At 38.3% G+C, this 21,305-nt stretch overlaps 2 protein-coding genes and 1 long non-coding RNA gene across 3 annotated transcripts in view; 2 read left to right on the top strand and 1 right to left on the bottom strand.

The window, feature by feature from the left end:
• Positions 1-3,293: 3,293 nt before the first annotated feature.
• On the top strand, positions 3,294-10,848 carry LOC123952084. Its single transcript, XR_006820562.1, has 3 exons — positions 3,294-3,694; positions 4,598-4,628; positions 10,310-10,848. It is a non-coding gene; the product is annotated as an uncharacterized LOC123952084 (long non-coding RNA).
• On the bottom strand, positions 7,449-10,992 carry RPA3 (replication protein A3). Its single transcript, XM_046021327.1, has 4 exons — positions 10,858-10,992; positions 9,487-9,561; positions 8,383-8,491; positions 7,449-7,833 (listed from the first exon to the last, which is right to left on the bottom strand). Exons 1-4 carry the CDS (start codon positions 10,954-10,956, stop codon positions 7,751-7,753), a joined length of 366 nt encoding a protein of 121 aa, XP_045877283.1. The 5' UTR covers positions 10,957-10,992; the 3' UTR covers positions 7,449-7,750.
• Positions 10,993-11,103: 111 nt separating this feature from the next.
• Positions 11,104-21,305, top strand: part of UMAD1 (UBAP1-MVB12-associated (UMA) domain containing 1) — a 227,128-nt gene continuing 216,926 nt past the window's right edge. The window contains exon 1 of the mRNA XM_046021326.1: positions 11,104-11,354. Within this exon, the coding sequence (XP_045877282.1) occupies positions 11,121-11,354 (234 nt within the window). The 5' untranslated portion in view covers positions 11,104-11,120. The remainder of the gene's footprint in view (positions 11,355-21,305) is intronic.

Genomic DNA, 21,305 nt, shown 5'->3' with positions numbered 1-21,305 from the left:
ATAAGATAAAAGCTAAAGGAAGAAAAACAACATAGAACATATTTTATTTGTCTTAGAATGTTATTTTTAAGTTTTCCTAAGAAGGGCTAAAGCAGGGTATTAGTACCAGTTTTAGCAGATTAATGTTCCTGTGATAAATGACAGTAATCAATTTTCTGACTGTCCCATTCTACCTCCCCTAGTAACTCAAGTCCACATTTGGAAAAGTCACATTGTGTAAATTTATGGTGAGAAAACAGGGAAAGGATAGAAGCCTTTGCAGCTGTCTTAAATTCTTTTTTTAGAAACAAGTGGGATAGAAATAAATGTATCTCATCCTGAACTGTTTTTGGTGACTTAATCATAACTGCTGAGAGTGAAGGAAATTGCTCAGTGGGTCAATTCCTTTAGGTCACCAGGTTCCAAAAGAAAAAGAAGCCTACAAATTCCCCTGGTTTGGAAGCAATGATTTCTTTTTTTTTTTTTTTTTTTTTTAAAGATTTTACTTATTTATTTGACACAGAGAGATCACAAGTAGGCAGAGAGGCAGGCAGAGAGAGAGAGGAGGAAGCAGGGTCCCTGTGGAGCAGAGAGCCTGATTCGGGGCTCGATCCCAGGACCCTGAGATCATGACCCGAGCCGAAGGCAGCAGCTTAATCCACTGAGCCACCCAGGTGCCCCTGGAAGCAATGATTTCTAATGCCTAGCTCCTCCCTTGGTCCTCAGTATGTTCATTTAGTCATTTCTGAGGAGATTCCAAAATGAGGCAGCCCCTGGTCTACTGTCTGCCTCTCATAAAAGGTCAAATACATGACTAAGGCATAATATGTCTGAGCCATAGGAAAGAAAGAACTGACTTGGTGGAACCCTGGTCACTTTTATAAGAATAACTTATCTCTTAAAGATGTATTTTCTCATCAAGCCCAATGTTTGCCCAATGCTTAGAGCTTCTCAAAAGCTACAGAAAAATTTTAAGATTTTTGACACGGATTTTGATTTTCTTAATAGTTTGCTAAGTTTATTTGCTACAGTTTGGCTGTAAATGGTCATATGTATTAAGTGGAGTTGAGTTAATGAAAGTAAATGTTAAGGTTTAAATAATAGTTCGTTCCTAAATATCTAAGCTAAAAATATTAAAGGACGTAGCATTTAAATCAGTAATTACTCAATAGAAAAATTTCTCCTTGCTGATTAGCTTTTAAGATTTAAAGTAACAAGATAGCAAGATCTTTCAACGAAACCTTATTCATTTAAATCTATTATTAAATAAACTGTCATAGCATTTTATGGTGAGAGATTCTTAGCCAAAATAATTGATTTATTTTCGTGGGTAGTATTTCAAACTCTTATGAAAAATGAATAGTCTCTTTAAAACAGAGGCTAATTAAGTCATGATGTCGTTTGTGGTGTTGCCAAAACTGTTGCACTTGCCGCTCATGTATTCTCCTTTCTTTCAACTTATGGCACTCACTGAGAACTATCTCATATTTTCTCAGCTTTGCATCTTAGATAATGCATTATATGAAATCCACAGAGATTGTTGTTCTTTAACTCCCCACCTACAGAATATGTGAAAGCCACTATATTTCAGTCCAGATCTTAAAAAAAAAAAAAAAAGAGGGGCGCCTGGGTGGCTCAGTGGGTTAGGGCCTCTGCCTTCGGCTCAGGTCATGATCCCAGGGTCCTGGGATCAAGCCCCGCATCGGGCTCTCTGCTTGGCGGGGAGCCTGCTTCCTCCCCTCTCTCTCTCTCTCTCTCTCTCTCTCTCTTTGCCTACTTGCAATCCCTCTCTGTCAAATAAATAAATAAAATCTTTAAAAAAAAAAGATTAGGAAATTCTATTGAACATAGTGCTCTGTTTCTGACATTTTGTGTGATGTAAAGAAGAAACAGTGGCCTGCTAATGACAGATTTAATCTTTACAGTCAAGATGAATGTATTACAGTGTAAATTGTTCATAATCTACACCTCTGGTCTTAAAGCCATCTCAAACCCTATGTTCTAGGTCAAATGGGGTCATAAAGAACATAAGTGTCTTACCTTAAACCAACATCCCAATTAAAAAGTAACTTAAAGCATATGCTTTATTATTACTCTAGATTTAGCATCATCTTTTTAAGAAGGATAACCTTTGGTGTCAGATTATTTTCTTTCAGCAACAGATCAGAATCAAATTCCATGTGAATTATATAAGGGAGGAAACCAAATTGTAGTTTCACCAAATAGAACCTACAGAATTTCGTCGCTCAACTGACCGAGCCACCCAGGGGCCCCACAATATTTTATCCTTAATCCTTATCTTCACTTGTTCATTGAACTTTGAACACTCTTTGAGACTCTGCTGGCTTGCCTTTCATGTTACTCTCTCAGTGAGTAAATATTTGAGTGCTTATTAAGTGTCAGGCATCGTTGGGTTCCTTTTCCTGACTCAGTCATTCTCCCACTGCTGTTGCATAGTGCCCAGTTCCCTGTGTCATTAGTTATATGGTTTTCTCACTTTGTATGCTGTCCTTTAATTTAGGAACAGTCCCTTACCTGAAACTCTTGGGGCCAGATGTGCTTCAGAATTCAGAATTTTGGGATTTTAGAAAAAGTCATAGGATGCATCTGCCATAGATGTTATGTAACACCCTCTCCAGAGGACAGAACCCTCTAATCAAACACACTAGTGTTTCTGCAGTGAAGCTTATGAGTATTTACAGTGAGATAAAGACTACAAGGAGCTTCATTACAATTCTTACTGGTTTTGTTGCCAAGTGAGTTTTGTCCCAAATTTAGGGAAAAGCTGTTGGGTTTCAAACCATTTTAGATTTTGAAATCGCAAATAAGGGATGGGAAGATCTCTTAAACTCTACTTTAAATATTTTAGGCAGGTTGTCTCTTAAATCTGTCTGATCCTACATTTCCAAATAACCTTCTGGACATCTTCACTGAAAGGGCCTATCAGCTACTTAAATTTTTCTTGAAGTGAACTTTTTGCTTCCTTGCCAACTGACCTTATTCTTGCCTCTTACTCTGTTCAGTTCCTAACTTCGTCACTGAGTCTTGTGGAATCCATTATAATATATTCTGAACCTCTTGCCTCCTGTTCTTTGTCACCTCACCAATTATGATTTAGGTTTTCATTAGCTCTCTCCTTGGCATCCTTGCTTCTCAAACCAGGCTGGATGGACTAATTTATTCATATGCTGTGTTGGGCATTGAGAGATACCAGTAAGGTGGGTTTTTTAGCTACAGGTTTTTCACTATAAACACCTCTCCTTAGTGGGGAAGACTAGTTAGAGGACTGGTTAAATAAGCACTTGGCACAATGGATGTTTTGCAACCATTAAAAAGGAAGAGATAGCTCTATATGTCAATTGCCAAGACATATTAAAGGAAATGCATGTTGCAGAATAGTATAGTTGAGGTCCTGTAGACATTTATATAGTCAAAGTTCTAGAGAGTTACCTACAAATCCATAGCAGTGTCTTTGGAGAGACACTGAAGCTCTACTTTTTGATTTTTGAAGTGTTTAAATATATATGCAGTAGTCGCCCCTTATCTCCTTCGTTTTCTATAGTTTCAGTCACCTATGGTCCAGAAGCAGATGATTGTCTTTTTCATATATCCTCAGGTCAATAGTAGCTCAAGGCTGTATCACAATGCCTATGTTATTCACCTCCTTTCATCTCACCACATAGGCATTTTATCATCTCACCTCATCACAAGAAGGGTGAGTACAGTATACAGCAAGATATTTTGAGAGACTACATTCATGTAACTTTTATTACAGTGTCTTGTTATAACTGTTCTAATTTATTATTAGTTATTGCTAAACTCTTACCAAGCCTACTTTATAAATTAAAACTTTATCATAGGTATGTGTGTATGTGTGTATAGGAAAAAACAGTATACTTAGGGTTTGGTACTATCTGAGGCATTTCCACTGAAGGTCTTGAAAAGTAGTCCCCATGGATAAGAGTGGGGGAGCTACTGTGTGTGTGTGTATACATATAAAATATGTATTTATACTATATAAACATATATTAATATAATCAAATGTAACATATAAACAATGTTATTTGAAAATTAAAAAGGTTATGAGCAAGTTAAGTGTGATAAAAGGTATAAAGAAAGGAATATAACATAAAGTAATTCTCCTTGCCTGTTCGGGAAGCTTAGAGAATGTTTTCCTTTCCAGACATTCCAGTCAGAGCAAAAGCAAGTTCAGTGGCACCCAGATCTTAGAGGGTCTAATGTGTTCCAGTAACAGCATATCAGTACTGGACGGATAATAGTTTCAAGGGGGAAAGTAGGATTTGGTCTGAGGTGAGATGTGGTCAGATTGTGAAGGGTAACTACTAACTGGAAATGTGGACCTCATGTAGCCAGTGGGGAACCTGAGGAGGTTCATTTTTTTAATACCTTTATTACTGTGGAGAAATTTTAGATTTACAGAAAACTTGTGAGATAGAGTTCTTTTGTATCTCCTCCCCCAGAGTGTGTCTCCCTTTATGCTCCCTTACATTATCATGGTACATTTGTCAAAACTAAGAAACCAACCCTGGTATATTACTGTTAACGCTAGACTTTACTCAGATTTAATCAGTTTTTCCTTTGTCTTTTTCTGTTCCAGGACCCAATCCAGGCTTAGTCTTCTCTGCTCTGTGAGTTTCTCTTTTCTTGTTTTTTCATGACATTGACAGCTTAGAGGAGTGATCAGTTTTTAGAATGTTCTTCAATTTGGGTGTGATATTTTCTCATGAGCTGGTGGTTAAGTGTTTTTGAAAAAATACCAGAGTGGCGAAGTACCTTTCTTATCACACTAGAGGGCACATGATCTCTGCCTGTTGTCACTGCTGATGTTAACCTTGATCGCTTCTTTAAGGTAGCATTGGCCAGCTTTCCCCACTGTCACCTTTCCGGGAGTTTTCCACTTTCCAAACTTCTCTTTTTTGTTAAGCTTATAGTGTGGTGGTTAGAACTGATGTTAAATGCAGCTGTATTGGCTAGGAAACCCAGGGACCTAGAAACTGGAAGGCCATTTACAGTAAGACTGTTGTAATAATTCAAGTGAGAGATGACAACTGTCTGAACTTGCAGGGGCAGTGGCAATGAAAAGGACTGGAGATACTCAAGCTTTTCTGGGCAATGGGATGGCTTATGGTAGCTTTAAAAGAAAAAGACCAAATCAGAACCACAATGAGGTACCACTTCACACCCAGTGGAATGGCATAATCAAAAAGTTATATTATAATAAGTGTTGGTGAGGATGTGGAGAAATTAGAATCCTAAACACTGCTGCTAGGAATGTAAGATGGTACAGCCACTTAGAAAACGTTTGGCAGTGCCTCAGAAACTTAAGCATATTTACCATTTGGTGCAGCTGTTCTACTTACATGTATATATCCAAGAGAAATAAAAAATATGTACACATAAAAACTTACACATGAATGCTCATAATAGCATAATTCATTATATCCAAATGGTGGAAACCACCCAAATTTCCAAATGATGAATGGATAAAAAGTGATATATCCATACAGTGGAATATTTGGCCATAAAAAGGTTGATGAAGCACTGATATATGCTATAAACAGATGAACCATAAAAACATGCTAAGTGAAAGAAGTCAGTCACAAAAGATCACATATAATTCTATTTCTCTGAAGTGTCCAGAATAGGCAAATCTGTAGACAGAAGGAAAGTGGTTTCTTGTGTTTAGGGGGTGGTTGTGGCGGTGGAGGGATTAGGCCATGATAGGTAAAAAGTACGGGGTTTCTTTTCGGGGTGATGAATATGTTCTAAAATTGATTGTAGAGATGGTATACAACTCTGAATATACCTAAAGGCCACTTAATTGTACAGCTGAAATATGTGAATCATATGTGTAAATTTATCCTGATTAAATTATTACCAAATCAGGGAACACATGAGAGTTTGCACACATTCAAGCTACACTTGCTGAAGCTAAAGTGCTGGTGGGATATCCAGGAGCAGATTTGAGCAGCTCAGAAGTGAGGCTGGGACTGGAGATATGGGACCATAAATAATTAGTAGAAATGACTCACTTGATGGAAAGCAAGATACCCTATTCATTTAGTCCAGTTTATTAAACACAGTAGTTCAAGGGAAGGTTTTAAGCGGGACACCTTTAACATTTTCATAGCACAGAGTTGTCGGAGGTTAACACAAGTAAGGATGGACTCTTTCTCTGGCATTCAAGACAACAGTTATTGAGACTGGCTGCTGTTCCTCCTAAACCTAAATTTCAGCTGTAACAGTATTTACTTCCCATATTTTACTTTAAGTGGCTATGGCAATGTTCCTTAAGTAATTTGGAGACTATTTTGGGATAAAAGTTGGAATTAAAGATACTATCAATTTCAAATTTGTACACCCGACATGGGGCTTGAACTTACAGCCCCAAGATCAAGAGTTGCATGCTGTAGCAACTCAACCAGCCAGGTATCCATAAAATAAATATTTTCGGTTAAATTTATAATCTAAATTTAGAATTAGTTAATTTCCTAACCGAAGAAATTAAGTCAAGCCATAAAACTTGACTAGCCATGTAAGTTACCAGTTATTCTGCTTTACTCTCTATTTTATAATTGCCACATACCAACCTGGCCCATCCCCAGCGTTACTTAGTGGTACGAAGTACAAGTAAATAGGAATGTAATACTAAGAATGACAGTTGAAAGGAAGAAAAAAAGATTAAATGATTTCATCAACTGTTCAAATGATTAGATATCACTTATTTGGCATTAGTAAATGTGGTTTCAAAATCCTGAGAAAGAGGTACTGTTATAATTTTATATGTCAACTTAGCTAAGGGAAACCCAGATAGCCAGTAAAACATTATTTCTTGGCGTGTATGTGAGGGCATTTCCAGAAGAGATTAGTGTCTGAATCAGTAGGCCCTTACCAAATAGGTGGGTATCATCCAATATGTTCATAACCCAAATAGAACAAAAAGGTAGAGGAAGAGCAAATTTGCTCTGCCAGATCTGGGATGTCCACCTCCTCCAGTCCTCAGACATTGGAGCTCCTGGTTCTTGGGCCTTCGGACTGGGATTTACACCAGTGGCCTCCCACTCTTCAGGTTTTCAACCTTGGACTGCAAGTTATATCATCTCCCCTGATTCTCAGGCCTTGGGACTCCTTGGCTTCCATAACCACTTAAGCCAATTCCTATAACAAAATCTTATACATATAGTTCTGATATATATGGTTCTTCTGGTTCTGATTCTCTGGAGAATTCTCATATAGGTTCTCACAAATTATAAAAGATAAAGGATTTTGTTTGCACTTTTAATAAATTAAAATCACTTTTTTCAGAGTGTCAAGGAAATAATTAACATAGTGTAGTTTATGAGGTAGCAAATAAATTCTTTATACATGTGGCCCAGGATTTCATTTGGTAGGTTTAAGTTCTGACCTTACACTATGAAAATTCCAAGTTTGTGTTTGAATACGTGACTAAAAGAATAAGAAATGATCAACAGTATGTCCCATTTCAGTTTTTATTAATAAAACACAAAACTAAACCCAAGGCAACTGCTTTGTTCTTACATCTGATCTGACCGTACACTGGAGAAGTGATTCTTTACGAGGAATTAACTTGCAGTATACAAACAGGTTCCATCAAAAGTGGAATACTGCAGTATCTAATAAGGTCAGGTAAATGAAACTAAAAGGAGAACAAATTAAATATTAAAAATCACAAATCTTCCCCTCAACTATCAGGGGCTTCCTGTAACAGTCTTCAATGTGTTTATCAAGATCAATCATGTTGCACAACCCCCAAAGGAAAAAACTGAGGGAACTCATGAGTAATTTTCACAGCTTCATTGTAAAGTCCAAGATCTGAAGAAAAAAAACAAAAAAAACCAAAAAAAACACATTTTATCAAACATTTAATCTACAATGGAAAGATGTAACATCATTTATTATCTAAATGCTTTCTACCTCTTTCTCTTTTATAGAGATCAACTTATTTTCACAATGTGTCTTCTAAAATAGATAGGGATCATCACAGCTATTTACCTGTAGCTCTAAAAAACAAAAGACATGGGGAATAGGCAACTATTCATTTTGATATCCATTGTATAGGCAGTTCTTGCCTGGTTTTAGGTGTTACGCATTATTTGATGCTTTTGATACATATGATAAAACAAAAAAATCTATTAACATTATTTTTGTTTGCCATGTTTTAAGTTTCTTTAATTAGTTTCCTGCATATACAAGCATTACTTAAAAGGGGGCCAAAATGTTCTCCCATTTTCCTTTGGGATCAGGTAATTCACTTACTTGAAAGATGGCAGGACTGAGACTCAAGACCAAGACATCTCAAGTTAAGAAAACCGTTTTCCTCCTACTTACATGAAACTACTTAATACAGAATGCTTTATTTACCAAAAGGATGGTTATCTTCTTTAAACTGGACATATGATGCACACATAATGGTTGCCTTGGCCGTTACTCTTCCAACTACTTCCACAATTCCAGAGATTTCTTCATCAAGCTAACACAGAGGACAAATTGTCAAATTGGTATTGTCATATTTCTAGTTGGCAACTTGGAGAATTGTTACAGTTTACTAATCTTTCATTTCATGTAACAAAATCATCTTAAAATTTACCAATGCAAAAACTGAACTATAAGTTGTTAAAAATGTTTGAGTACTTAATGTCATCATGTCAAGTCCTATTACCTTTAGCAGTACCTTCAGGTCCAAAGATCCAGTTAAATATTTAAGTTGAAGACAAAATCACTTAAGGATAATGAGAATGTCTAGGATTTCTACAAGGAGTAATTTGTTTTTAAAAAGACCCATTGAAAGGAACTTTCTATTTTCTTATCCTGTGCAGTGTATTCTGTATATATTAACCAAACAACACATGGATTTGTCTTCATTAAAAAGAAAAAAAAATTTTTTTTGGAGTACAATAAATGTAAAATGTAAAAACAAGTGATAACTAAAAGTACACTTAAACAAAATAGAATTTTAAAAATGTTAAGCTCTTGAAAAAAAAATGACCTAAAAGCTTTTTTTTAAATGTGATTTTTTTGGTCTTTTATAGGAATAGGAATTGTTACCCAGTTAAGGGATGTATTAAAAAATCATGGAGCCCAAGGGGCACCTGGGTGGCTTAGTCATTAAGCGACTGTCTTCAACTCAGGTCATGACCCCAGAGCCCTGGGATCAAGTCCCACATCAGGCTTCCTGCTATGCGGGAAGCCTGCTTCTCCCTCTCCCATTCCCCCTTGCTTCTCTTCCCCCCTCTTACTGTGTCTCTCTCTGTCAAATAAATAAAATCTTTAAAAAAAAAAAATCAAGGAGCCCAAAGAATCATTGGTTAGAAATGTAAAGAAATATATATTGTAAGAAGAGTACAAAAGTTTAATTTTTAGAGCAGGTAAGTTTTATGAGCTGGTCCTTTATATCCACTCCAAGAATCAGAAACATCAGCAAGACGAATTAACTACAAGAGTCTTAGAATTAATACTTCAACATACGGGCTCCATCAACTCAATGGTTCCATTTTTTCCTTCTCCATCTGAAAGAATAAACATTTTTCCAGTGGGATGAATCTAAAAAAGAAATACAGAATTAAAAAACAAAAACACAAACAAAACAAACCTAAAATCTCATTAAAATAAAAATATTGTAAGTCTGAAAATGAGCAGATTGACCCAAACTTTAACTTAGTCAATGCACACAAAGCAATTGTTTTTGAACAATTTGGTTCAGATTATAATCTTGTGTTAACCACATCTGGTCAAACACCTAGTTAAACTTGAATTTCAGATAAACAGTACTTTTTAGTACAAATATGTCCTGTATTTTTATTTAGTAATCTGACAACCCTGCCCTAACAACAAATTAAAGGGGGTCCATAATGTCTAAAAGTGAGATCTACTAGCACTCATGATTTAAACAGTAGGTATTCCACCAGAGGGTCTGTTTTAAAAATTAAGTTTGATGGGGACACACCTGTTTGGCTCAGTGCTGGGGCGTACCACTCTTGACCTCAGGGTTGTGAGTTTGAATCCTACCTTGGGGGTAGAGAGTATTTTTTAAAAAATAAATAATAAGCATGATGAAATAAAGAGAACTGGTTGCCAGAAGATTTGGGCTCTACTACTAAGCTGTAAAGACTGCATTCAGGTCTGGATGAAAGCTTTGCTACTTGCTGTGGCCTTCAGCAGTTAACCATACACCACTCCTACCCAGTTTCCCTAATCTGAAGTCGAGTTAACACCTACTTAACGAAGAGGACGAGTGGCTGAAATGAACTACCAAGGCTCTATAATAGTTTTTTGTTTTTTTCCCCCTCAGCTTTCCCGGCTCACTGACTCCGAAACTTTGGGGCTGCTTCTCATCAGCAGGGTGCAGACGCTGCACTCTAACACTAGCATGAGAACACAGACTGCTATGGAATCTGGAAGGAAAAACTGAAGAATGTTTATGACGAAGTGACTAACGAGAAAGTGAAGTCTAAGAAAATTGCATTAGAAACTAGAAAAACAGAGAAGTTGCCAAGTCTGGCTAAACTAAAAAATCAGGAGATAAATGTGTGAGTCAGGTCTACAATTTTCCTTTTGTAAATACAAAAAGGAACCAGAAGGGAGGACGCTAAATTTAGAACCGAGCGCACTGGAACACGTCACGATTCCGCGCCATAAAAGTGGCGCCAAAATGGGCTGGTGGCTAAAAAGTGTGCAGAACGTCTCCTCGTGTAAAACGAAGCAATTGGGAGCGCAGTGTTGCTCTAAGGCCTGTCCTCCTCCACCCCACCTTTCCACCCTGAGGCTGCGGCCCTGGTGGTCACGGGGTCCCTCCACCCGGCTACAAAGCAGGGAGCCCAGGGCAGCCACGGCGCGCACCTTTTCCAGCCTTCCTACGAAGCAGACCGGCCGGTCGATGAACTGAGCTAGCATGCTGGCGTTGACGCGCGACCTGGGCAACTCCATGACATCCACCATGGTCGCAGAACGAGACCTGCGGCGGGCAGGAAACAGAGGCCTGAAATTCTGCGCCCCGCGGCGTCTATGGGGCAGAAGATGCCGGCACCAATCAGCGGAGACCCGCTTCTCACTCCACCAATCAAAAGCTCGGAAATCTCGATCAAAATCGCGCAGTCCCAGAAATGGACAGACACCGGGAGGGCTGCTTCCGGAAGTGGGGACGGCTGCTTAGTGACGCGTGGCGTCCCGGAAGTTGCCCGGGTCCTCCGCAGAGGGGGCAGTGGGGGCGGGGCTTGGATGGGGCGGGGCGGCGGCTGCCTCCCGCGATCTCCGGGCCTCCCGGCGGGACTGGATCTCCGAAGCAGGGTATTGGGCTCCTGTGCGGTAGCGGCGAGGGACTGCGGCGCGAGCCTCAGGTACCCCTCTCGCGGGAGGCGCCGCAACCTTACTGTTTCTCTTTCTCCCCATCGACGGATGCGGAAGAAAGAGGCGGGACTCGGTTCTTGCCCTGTCGCGGCATTTTCGGTGCTGCGCACCCGCTGTTCGAGTTTTCCCACCAACCGGCTTCCCGGTTCTTCGTGGGAGGCGCGGGATTTGTGTTGCAGTCGAGGTGTCGGGTGTTTTTGACACTCGCTCTCCTGGTAACGGGAAGTGGGGTCGCCAATGATCTTTCATTCCCTTGTCAGGCTCCTGCCGCTCGGTGACAGAGGGACGGTGATTTAACCGCTCAACCTGCGTCACTTACTGTTCTGTTTTCACACCTGTTAGAAGGGTTGATCTAATTATCTCTACGACCCTTTGTAGCCCTCACAACCTGCCAAGCTAAGGAGGTGGGAGTTTTCTCACCTCTTCCGTGTTAGCGACGAATTGAAGCTTTTGGGAGTGGGTAGGGGGAAGGATCACTGAGCTAGGTGAGGAGAAGAATTTAAGTAGCTGTTAGATCCTTAGCAGGGGCGCTTCTCCCTGAGATACTTTACCTATCAAAAAACGAGGGGTTCGATGATATGAATGTTTTTTAAGATCCTAGCAGAGTTTTGCCTATGTGATTCACGGACTCGTCTTAACTTCCCAGAACTTTCCCTCATTGCTCCCCACACCCCGGGATAGGGGAGACATGGAAGATCACCAGTTCCAAGGAGATTTAGGCTGGGGGCGTGGATTCTTGAATCAGTCGCTGGCTGATGTGGTTGTGCATTTGGGGACTTCATCTGCTGGGATTGGTACTGACTTGCCAGGGATATTATGGAATGAGCGGTCATAAAAATACCTGCCAACTGCTGCGGAAATTGGAAAAACAACTTTTTATTTGGAAACTGCGTCCGTGAATTTGCCTAAAGCCCCAGAGTTGTCACCAAATTCGGGTTTTAGCTCGAGTGTCCCAATTTTATCGCATTGTTGCCTTAAGCAAAGATGATTCTTTTTGACACTTAAGGCTGCAATTTAAGATAGAAATCTGATGTTCCATAATTAAACGATAGCCTCCCTCAGTGTTTATTTAACTGAATATATTTGTCTTTTAATATCGCTATCACAAAAACAAATTTAGAGGATTTCATTGCATGTCGTTTGTTGTATACAGGAATGGTTGTACTGGTGCAAGTCAATAAAGTCTATATTTTTGTGCAAAGCCTTGACGTTTTTTGCACTTCAGGGTTGCTTTGGAAGACAAGTTGATGTGCATTATAAAGGGTAGGGTGGATGAATATCTTTAACATCGGCCCTTAATGTATCAGGTATCAGATGTAATGTCATTATTTTATTATACTTTGAAGACTACTTTTACATACCAGTGGCCTTTAAAAAAAAACCATAAAGATGAACGAGATAATTTAAAACGGCGTTTTGGATATTTTTTGTCATTTAAAATGTATTATATAATACATAGTCAAGAGAGAAGAGTATATATAGCTAATATGTATTATTTCCAGAGAAATTAAATGAACTCACAAGGGCCTCACATTCAGTTTAAGAAATGGAATTTAGCCAGTTAGTAGTTTGCACTAATTCAGTTAATCTTCCTCTCTGGAGGAGCCACAAATAAACACTATCTTGACATTTTTGTTAAGCACCCTAAGCTTTTCTATATAATCTAATCACACATGGAGGCATTCTTAAGTGGTATGTTTAATTGTGCTGGTTTTGGTCTTTATATAAACGGAATCATACCATATATATCCTCTGACTTGGGTCTTTTGCTTTTGAGATTAATCCATGTTGGCATATGTGGGTGGAGTTCATTCTTTTCACTCTGCTATTTTGCTGTGTTATTGACTGACATTTTGATTATTTACCCTTCTCTTCTACTGCATACATGGCTGCTGTGAATGTTCTTGTACCTGTTAGTTGGCACATTTGTGCAAAGGGATATCAGTAGAATTGCTGGAACATAGGTTGTGCCTCTTCTGCTCTACTAGTAAAACCAAATATGGTTGACCTTTGAACAACATAGGTTTAAACTTCATGGGTCCACTACTGTGCAGATTTTTTCAAAAAATATAGCACAGTACTATAAATGTATTTTCTCATGACTTTCTTAATATTTTCTTTTTTTCTGGCTTATGTATTGTACAAATACAACATATAATATGTATAACATAGAAAATATATGTTAATCGGTTGTTTATGGCTTCTGGGAAGGCTTGCTGTTAATAGTAGGTTATTAGTAAAGTTTTGTGGGAAGTGAAGAATTACATTTGGATTTTCAACCATGGTGGGTGGGCAGCCCCCACGTTTTTCAAAGGTCAACAGTACTGTACTCAAAGTAGTTGTACTGTCTTACTCTTTTATCAGAGGTATAAAGAATTTCAGTTGATCCACATTTTGGCAACTCTTATTAAAGTTTTTTTACCCCCTGATGGATGTAAAAAGGTTTCATGTTGTGGTCTTAATTTGCCTTCCTGATTACTGAAAGACTGAACAACTTTTCAAATATTTATTGGCCAGTTGTGTTTGTCATGGGTTTTTTTTTTCCCCCTGTCTTTTTTTCCTTTTTCTCGTTGGAAGGAGCTCTTTAAAATGGTTAAAATGTTTTTCCCTTTTGTGTAATATAGTTGAAAAGGTGAATTTAAAAATCTACTATAAGAATCTTTTCTTAAAACAAGCTCTTAAAAACATTATATATTTAAAATAATAGTTTTGCCTTTCATATTTAAAAATACTCCATCATTTAGAATTGAGTTTATATGCACGTTGTCAGGTAGGTATCCAATTTCTTTTGTTTTATTTTCATTGTACTTGTCCCAGAATCATTTATTGACTACATCACCATTTGCAACCTTCGGCATCACCTAGGTTTATATATATGTGTGAGTCTGTTCCTGGGCTCCAGGTCTGTTCCATTGGTCTGTTTGCCTGTGCCTGCACCAAGACCACTCTCTTCAGGACTGAAGTACTGAGGCCAAGTACTTTTGGCCTTATGATAATTTTTTACTTCCAGGGTACAAGTTTCTCTCTCTTGCTATGTTCTTCAGGAATAACTTTCTGATTCTTGTGACTGTCTATAAATTTAGGTTGATAAGTTCTTAAAAAACCTTGAGATTTGATCACAATTGCATCGAATCTTTGGATTGATTTCAGCAGTAACATCTTAACAACTACTCTTACTCTTCTTGGCCTGTTTTGGTCTTAACATCCTTCCAAAAAGTTTCATGATTATCTATACAAAAGTTTTGACTTTTAGATTAGATTTATTCCTAGCTACGTTGTTGTTGTTGCTAGTATAAACGGTGTCTTTTTTAAGTTAAAGATTTTTAACTGATTGTTGCTTGTACACAGAGTGCATTTGACCTTTTTTTCCCGGCTATCCTGCTAAACTTATTTCTAGTAATTTTCTATAGGATTCTTTTAGGTTTTCTAGTCATACGTGAATAATTACAGATTTGTTTCTTAACCATTCTTACATATTATTATTAGTATTATTATTTTGCCTTTTTGCCCAGTTTAGAGCTTCTAGTACCATTTGAATAAAAATAGTATTTCAGTTAAGATGGCATTTGACTGCATAAGTAAAAGTATCTTAAATACACAAAGTCTTAGCTTCACATGTTTAAAAAAGTACAGAGGCATGCAGCTCTTATATAGTCCTTGTCTGATTCTGGTGTTATTAGGGATATACTGGACTCATGAAATGAGTTATAGAGTTTCCTCTATTCTCCAGGGTTTTCTGTGAAGCTGGAATTACCTGTTTATTGACTGAATTCATGTGTGGAACACTCTGGGTCTGTACCTATTGCTTTAGGCATCTCCCACAAGTTTTTTCAGTAGATGGTTGTCATCAATTTCTAAATATTTTCTAGTTTCCAGCATATTTCTTTTCTGACTCATGGGTTGTTTTTGTTTCCAAATGTAGAGGTTTTATTTATTCAATTTTGTTGTGTTGTTAATTTCTAACATAATTGCATTATAATTAGATGGTGTGTTCTATACGATGCTAATTCTTTGAACATATATAAGATTTGCTTTAAGGCTTATCGAGGACATGTTTTGTAAATATTTAATGTGTGCTTAGAAAAAAATTGTATTTTCCAGTTGTTGGATCAAACTTGTTAATTGCAGCATTCAACTATTTTGTCTACCTTCTGTCTCATTAATGTTTCAGTAATTGAGATAATTGTGTCAGATATCTTAGAGAGAATAGCATTGGCAGTTTTTCCTTGATTCTGATGACTTGTGTGATGTATTTTTAAGGACTTGTTATTTGACACATAAAAGATTAGGATTGTGAAATAAAATGATGACATGAAAGTAGTGAGTATTTCAAATCATGCTTTTCAGCTTGATGTTAATTTTGTCAGCTACTGCTGTAGACATGACTTTTGGTTAGACTTTGTTGTATCTTTTTACCATCCTGTGCTTTACCAAGGGAAGACAAGACCCAGGGGCGTGGATGCTCATTTCTTTCTCTCTTGGGTGGCTTATCAGAGAGCTAACTTGGAAGGTCTGAGCTTTAGGGCAGAATAGGCTGATAGTAGCCTGTGGGCTCCATCGGTTGCCTTCTTCACAAGGCACTGCCTTAACCAGGAGGTGTCCATTACGACAGGCGTGCCCTAAGGTGTGGGCACTGGTGTTCAGCAGATCACCAGCATGTTGCCATTGTTATATTTTCTCCAATAAACCTTATTTGATATTCATACTGTGTGGTGCTCCTGTTTGGGTCTGTGTTGGCTTGATACCTTTCACCTTTTCTGTGTTCTCCTGTTTTAGGTGTGTCCCTTGTACAACGCATATAGCTGGAGGTTTAATTTTCCCTTTGTCCATTTATATTGGTTGTGGCTACTGATATTTTTGGATTTGTGTCTATGGTCATTTTATTTTGCTTTTTTTGTTGTCTGTTTTTTCTCCTCCCTTGCCTTCTTTTGAATTGATTTTTTTAAATTTTTTTCTTTAATTCCATTTTATTCCTTTGTATCAGTTTACATGTTGTGTATTGTTTTTTACAGTTTTTGTGGGCATCCTTTAACATGTGGATTAAACTTAAGTCTAAAGTTATTTTACTCTGTGTCAGGACAAGAACCTATATCTCCATTTACCTTTTTCCCAATTTTTTTAAAAGATGTTATTTATTTATTTGACAGAGAGAGAGAGTACAAGCAGGGGAAGCAGCAGGGAGAGGAAGCAGGCTTCCCACTGAGCAGAGAGCCCAGATGTGGGGCTCGATCCCAGGACCCAAGGATCATAGCTTAAGTCGGAAGCAGATGTTTAACCTACTGAGCCACCCAGGTGCCCCACCTTTTCCCCAATTTTTAAAAAAACATTTATTTGTTTATGTTGAGAGAGAGAGCAGGGGTAGGGACAGAGGGAGATGGAGAGAGAAACCCAAGCAGCCTCTGTGCTGAGCCCACGTGGAACCCCTGTTGGGCCTCGACTTCACAACCCAGAGATCATGACCTGAGCTAAAATCAAGAGTTGGACGCTTTAAGAGACCTGAGCCACCCAGACACCCCTCCTATCTTTATGCTGCTGTCTAGAGTTTTTGTTCTATCTTGATTTCTTGTAACTCCACAAATTTGGAATTAGCATAGCTTTATGCAGTTACTATTTGCTCAGAATTATTCACATGTTTATCACTCTCATATAATTTATTTTTACATTTCAACATTTTTTCTGGTATTATTTTTCCTCTTTTTGAGTTTTTTTTAGTGACAATCTTTGGTAACAAACTCCATTGTTTTTGTGTTTTTCTGAATTCTTTATTTCATCCTTGATTTCAAAAGATAGTTTTACCTCTCTGTGGAATAGAGTGCGAAATGGACAGTTACTTTCCTCCAAAACTACTTTGATACTATTTTACTCTTTTACTTTGATATTTTACTCTGTTTTCCTTAAAACTGTGATTATGTTGTAAGCTGTCATGTCTCTTCATCTGCTTGATCCTCAGTTTGTCTTTGGTGTCCTACATTTTTCCTTTGTAATGTATCCTGATGTGGCTTTCTCTCATTTCCTTTGCTGGCTGATATGTTATGCTTCATGAATCTGGTAATTGTGTTTATTGGCACTGGGACATTTTCAACCATCATTTCTTTGAACACTGCCTCTCTCCTAATCTAACTCCTTCTGGAACTCAGAAGTAAGAAGGATATTCTCATGTGCTGTTGACCTCTGTGTTGTAATTCATTGGTTTTGATTCTCTGTGTTGAATTCTGGACAATTTCTTTCATATCTTCTAGTTTACTAATTCTTTATGCAGTAGTGACTCATTTGCTCTAATTTCAATACTGTTATTTATTTATTTGTTTCTAGATCTCTTGTTTGGTTCTTTTTATAAATCTTAGTAGTTCTTGATATTCTTTTGTCATAGTTTTAGGTTTCCCTTTATTTTTTTCAAATAATACAGAATATAAAGTAAATTTGTTTATAATCTAGTTTTGATACCCACAGTCTTTATGGGTCTCATTCTGTATTTTTTTTTTTTATTCTGTTGACTTTTCTTTGCTGTGACTTGTTTCTTCATTTGTATTGTAATTTTTGATTATGAATTCACATGTCTTGGAAGTTTTTGGTGATTTCTTTGAGATTTAGTTTGAGGGTGCGTTTCTTCACAGAAGATTTTTGTTTCCTACTTCCCTAGGTGTTTGGCCACAGACTTTGTCCTTCTCCCTGCGGAGCATGGATCATTAAAGCCCAGACTTGTAGTCATTAGAAATTAGCGATGGCCACAGGGAAAGCATTAGCTTTTCCAACAGATTTGTTGATTCCTGTCCTTTCTGGCTTGTATAAGATTTCTTTATTCTTTTGTTGGCTTGGGCATACATTTTTTTTAAAAAGGTGTATTTATATTTAAGACATTACCACAACTACTCTTCTTCATCCTTTCACACAATCAAAAGCAAATATAAGCTGGGTTAAAGAGGGCATTCACTGGATAGAATTTCAAAAGATATAAAATGTGGCAGGGAGCATAGTAATGAATTCTGGGTCAGTTGTACTTCTTGGTCAGTCCCCTTTGTGTAATTTATGGAAATTTGAGTCAGACTTTGACATATGGTTGACAGAGCTATTGCGTTTTTGTCTTATGTTTCTTTACGTGCATTCTGATGACAAATTGGGAAGGAAGTAAAACAGCCAGCTCTCTCATTTCATCAGACATCTGAATCAAGTTTTCAGACAGATAGCAAGACTGTTTGACTAGACTTAGTAAATTGTTAGCCACTTGCCAATGGTAGTGCGGGTTTTACGCAGGACTCAGCACCATCCTTTGTACCCGCTGGCATAGGAGAGCTGGTAGAGAAGGAGGCTGAGAGCTAGCAACCAGACTGGGTACTTCCTCGAATTTGGAGAAAGTGCCTTGTCTCATTTTGTTTCTCTAGGGCCCAGCAGTGTGCCTGGCCAGTATGTGGCCTTCACAGCATCTTGGCGGAATGAATTAAAAAGTCAGCAGTTCGGGCACCTGGGTGGCTCAGTGGGTTAAAGCCTCTGCCTTTGGCTCAGGCCCTGATCTCAGGGTCCTGGGATCGAGCCCCGCATCAGGCTCCCTGCTCAGCTGGGAGCCTGCTTCTTCCTCTCTCTCTGCCTGCCTCTCTACCTCCTTGTGATCTCTGTCGGTCAAATAAATAAATAAAATCTTAAAAAAAAAAAGTCAGCAATTGAACAAATGACTGAATTTTAGCAGTTTATTTATTTATTTAGTTGTTTTTTGGTTTTTTTTTAATAGGCTCCAGGCCCATCATGGGGCTTGAACTCATGACCTGAGATCAAGTGTCACATGCTGTACAGACTGAGCCAGCCAGGCACCCCATAGCAATTTGCTTTTTGTTTAGAGAGGAAGTAAAGACTTGTGATGATACAGTTAAGTTGTTCTGAAAGTCAAAAGACCCCTTCCTTTTTGTAAGGGGGTAGGGAGAGAATAGCCCTGTATGTACCAGGCGCTGAGTTGTCACTAGATGGTGAATCTGCTGGCACCTTGATCACAAACTTTCCAGCCTCCAGAATTATGAAATATAAATCTGTTGTTTTTAAGTTAAAAAAAAAAAAGGAAAGCCAAATGATACATACTTTTATAGGCACATTTGGGAGTGATTCCTATTGGAAGTTGAATGTGATGGCTCCTGTTGTGTGTGAAATATATTTAAGTGAGCAGATAGAGCAATTTGAAGACCTGCACTGAATGTAGTAGTAGTAGTAGTAGTAGTAGTAGTAGTAGTAGTAGTGGTGGTGGTGGTGGTTGTAGTAGTTGTAGTGGTTGTTGTTCATTCTAGCTTTCCCTGTGCTGTAGAGAGTGGTAAAGAGCTGTGACCTTACACCATTCTCCCTTACAACAGCATTCTCCCACAGAGCATTATTTAAATATGTCCCAAGATATTTGTTATATGAAGAGATGCTTTTTGATAGAATTGTCTGGAGTCTTTTTCAGGGTGTTTTTTCGTTTCAGAGTAGCAACATTGAATGCAGTGGCCAGAAATTATTATTGTATTAGTAGGAATCTGTTATTTATTTATTTATTTATTTTTGTTGTTGTTGTTGTTTATTTGACACAGAGAAATCACAACTAGGCAGAGAGGCAGGCAGAGAGAGAGGAGGAAGCAGGCTCCCCGCGGAGCAGAGAACCCGATGTGGGGCTCGATCCCAGGACCCTGAGATCATGACCTGAGCCGAAGGCAGAGGCTTTAACCCACTGAGCCACCCAGGCGCCCCAGGAATCTGTTATTTAAAGCAAAACTTATATTGTTTGGGGGCAACTGGCTGGCTCAGTTGGTAGATAGAACATGTGACTCTGGATCTTGGGGGGTGAGTTCGAGCCCCACATTAGGGGTAGAGTTACTTCAAAAAATTGTTTAAAAAAAAACAAAAAAACCTTAAATGGCTTTTGGCAGCAGTTATGTAGAGTTATGTTTGTAGATTTTCTCAAACATAAAAATATATCATTGTACCATTACTTTAGAAGAGTCAGAATAACACTAAAACTTGACTCTGAATTATGTGCTTGAGCAATGAATGAGATCCAAATGATATAAATTGTAAGTGAAATTTGTTTGCAGGCTCTCAAAAGGCAGTAGCTTTATCTTCTAAACTTCTGTATCTCCCCACACTATTTAGCATCCTTTTTAGGAGAAAAAGAAAATCTATGGTTTTCATGTGTTACTGCATTTAAAAAAAAGGGAATTAAAAAACAAAACCTCTTGAAATTGAGATGTGTGCTGACTGGAATGTACCACATATTAGGGTATTATACCCATCCATGGAGGACCAGGTTACAGTGAAGAATTATCTAGCCCCAGGGGCTCCTGGGTGGCTCAGTGGGTTAAGCTTCTGCCTTTGTCTTAGGTCATGATCTCAGGGTCCTGGGATGGAGCCCCGCATCCGGCTCTCTGCTCAGCAGGGAGCCTGCTTTCCCCTGTCTCTCTGCCTGCCTCTCTGCCTGCCTCTCTGCCTACTTGTGCTCTCTCTCTTTCTGTGTGTCAAATAAATAAATAAAATATTAAAAAAAAACAACAACAACAAAAGAATCATCCAGCCCCAAATGTTAAGAGTAAAAAGCTTGAGAAACCCTGGTTTAATATAAGGGGAGATTTTACCTTCCTTTTTTTTTCTTTACTTTTTTCTATCGATTCTATTTAGTTAACGTACAATGCGATACTGGTTTCGGGAGTAGAGTTCAGTGGTTCATCTCTTAACATATAATACCCTGTGCTCATCATTACAAGTGTTCTCCTTGTTATATGAGCATCAACCAACCCACAGTGATGCCCATTCCCCACCCACCTCCCTCCATCAACCCTCAGTTTCTTGTCTGTTCTTAAGAGTCTCTTATTGTTTCCCTTATGTTCATATGTTCATCTGTTTTCTTAAATTCCACATATGAGTGAAATCATATGGTATTTGTTTTCTCCGACTGACTTATTTTGCTAGCATAATATACTCTAGCTCTACCC

This window comes from Meles meles, chromosome 10 (assembly GCF_922984935.1).
Source record: "Meles meles chromosome 10, mMelMel3.1 paternal haplotype, whole genome shotgun sequence".
NCBI lineage: Eukaryota > Metazoa > Chordata > Mammalia > Carnivora > Mustelidae > Meles > Meles meles.
Note: the sequence above shows the minus strand (reverse complement) of the source record. Positions and strands in the feature narration are given on the sequence as shown.

Coding starts and splice junctions, on each gene's coding strand:
- RPA3 (XM_046021327.1), bottom strand. CDS start 10,956: ATGGTGGATGTCATGGAGTTGCCCAGGTCGCGCGTCAACGCCAGCATG. Junction 9,562..10,857: donor TCGTAGGAAGGCTGGAAAAG/GTGCGCGCCGTG, acceptor TTTCTTTTTTAG/ATTCATCCCACTGGAAAAAT. Junction 8,492..9,486: donor CCATTGAGTTGATGGAGCCC/GTATGTTGAAGT, acceptor CCTCTGTGTTAG/CTTGATGAAGAAATCTCTGG.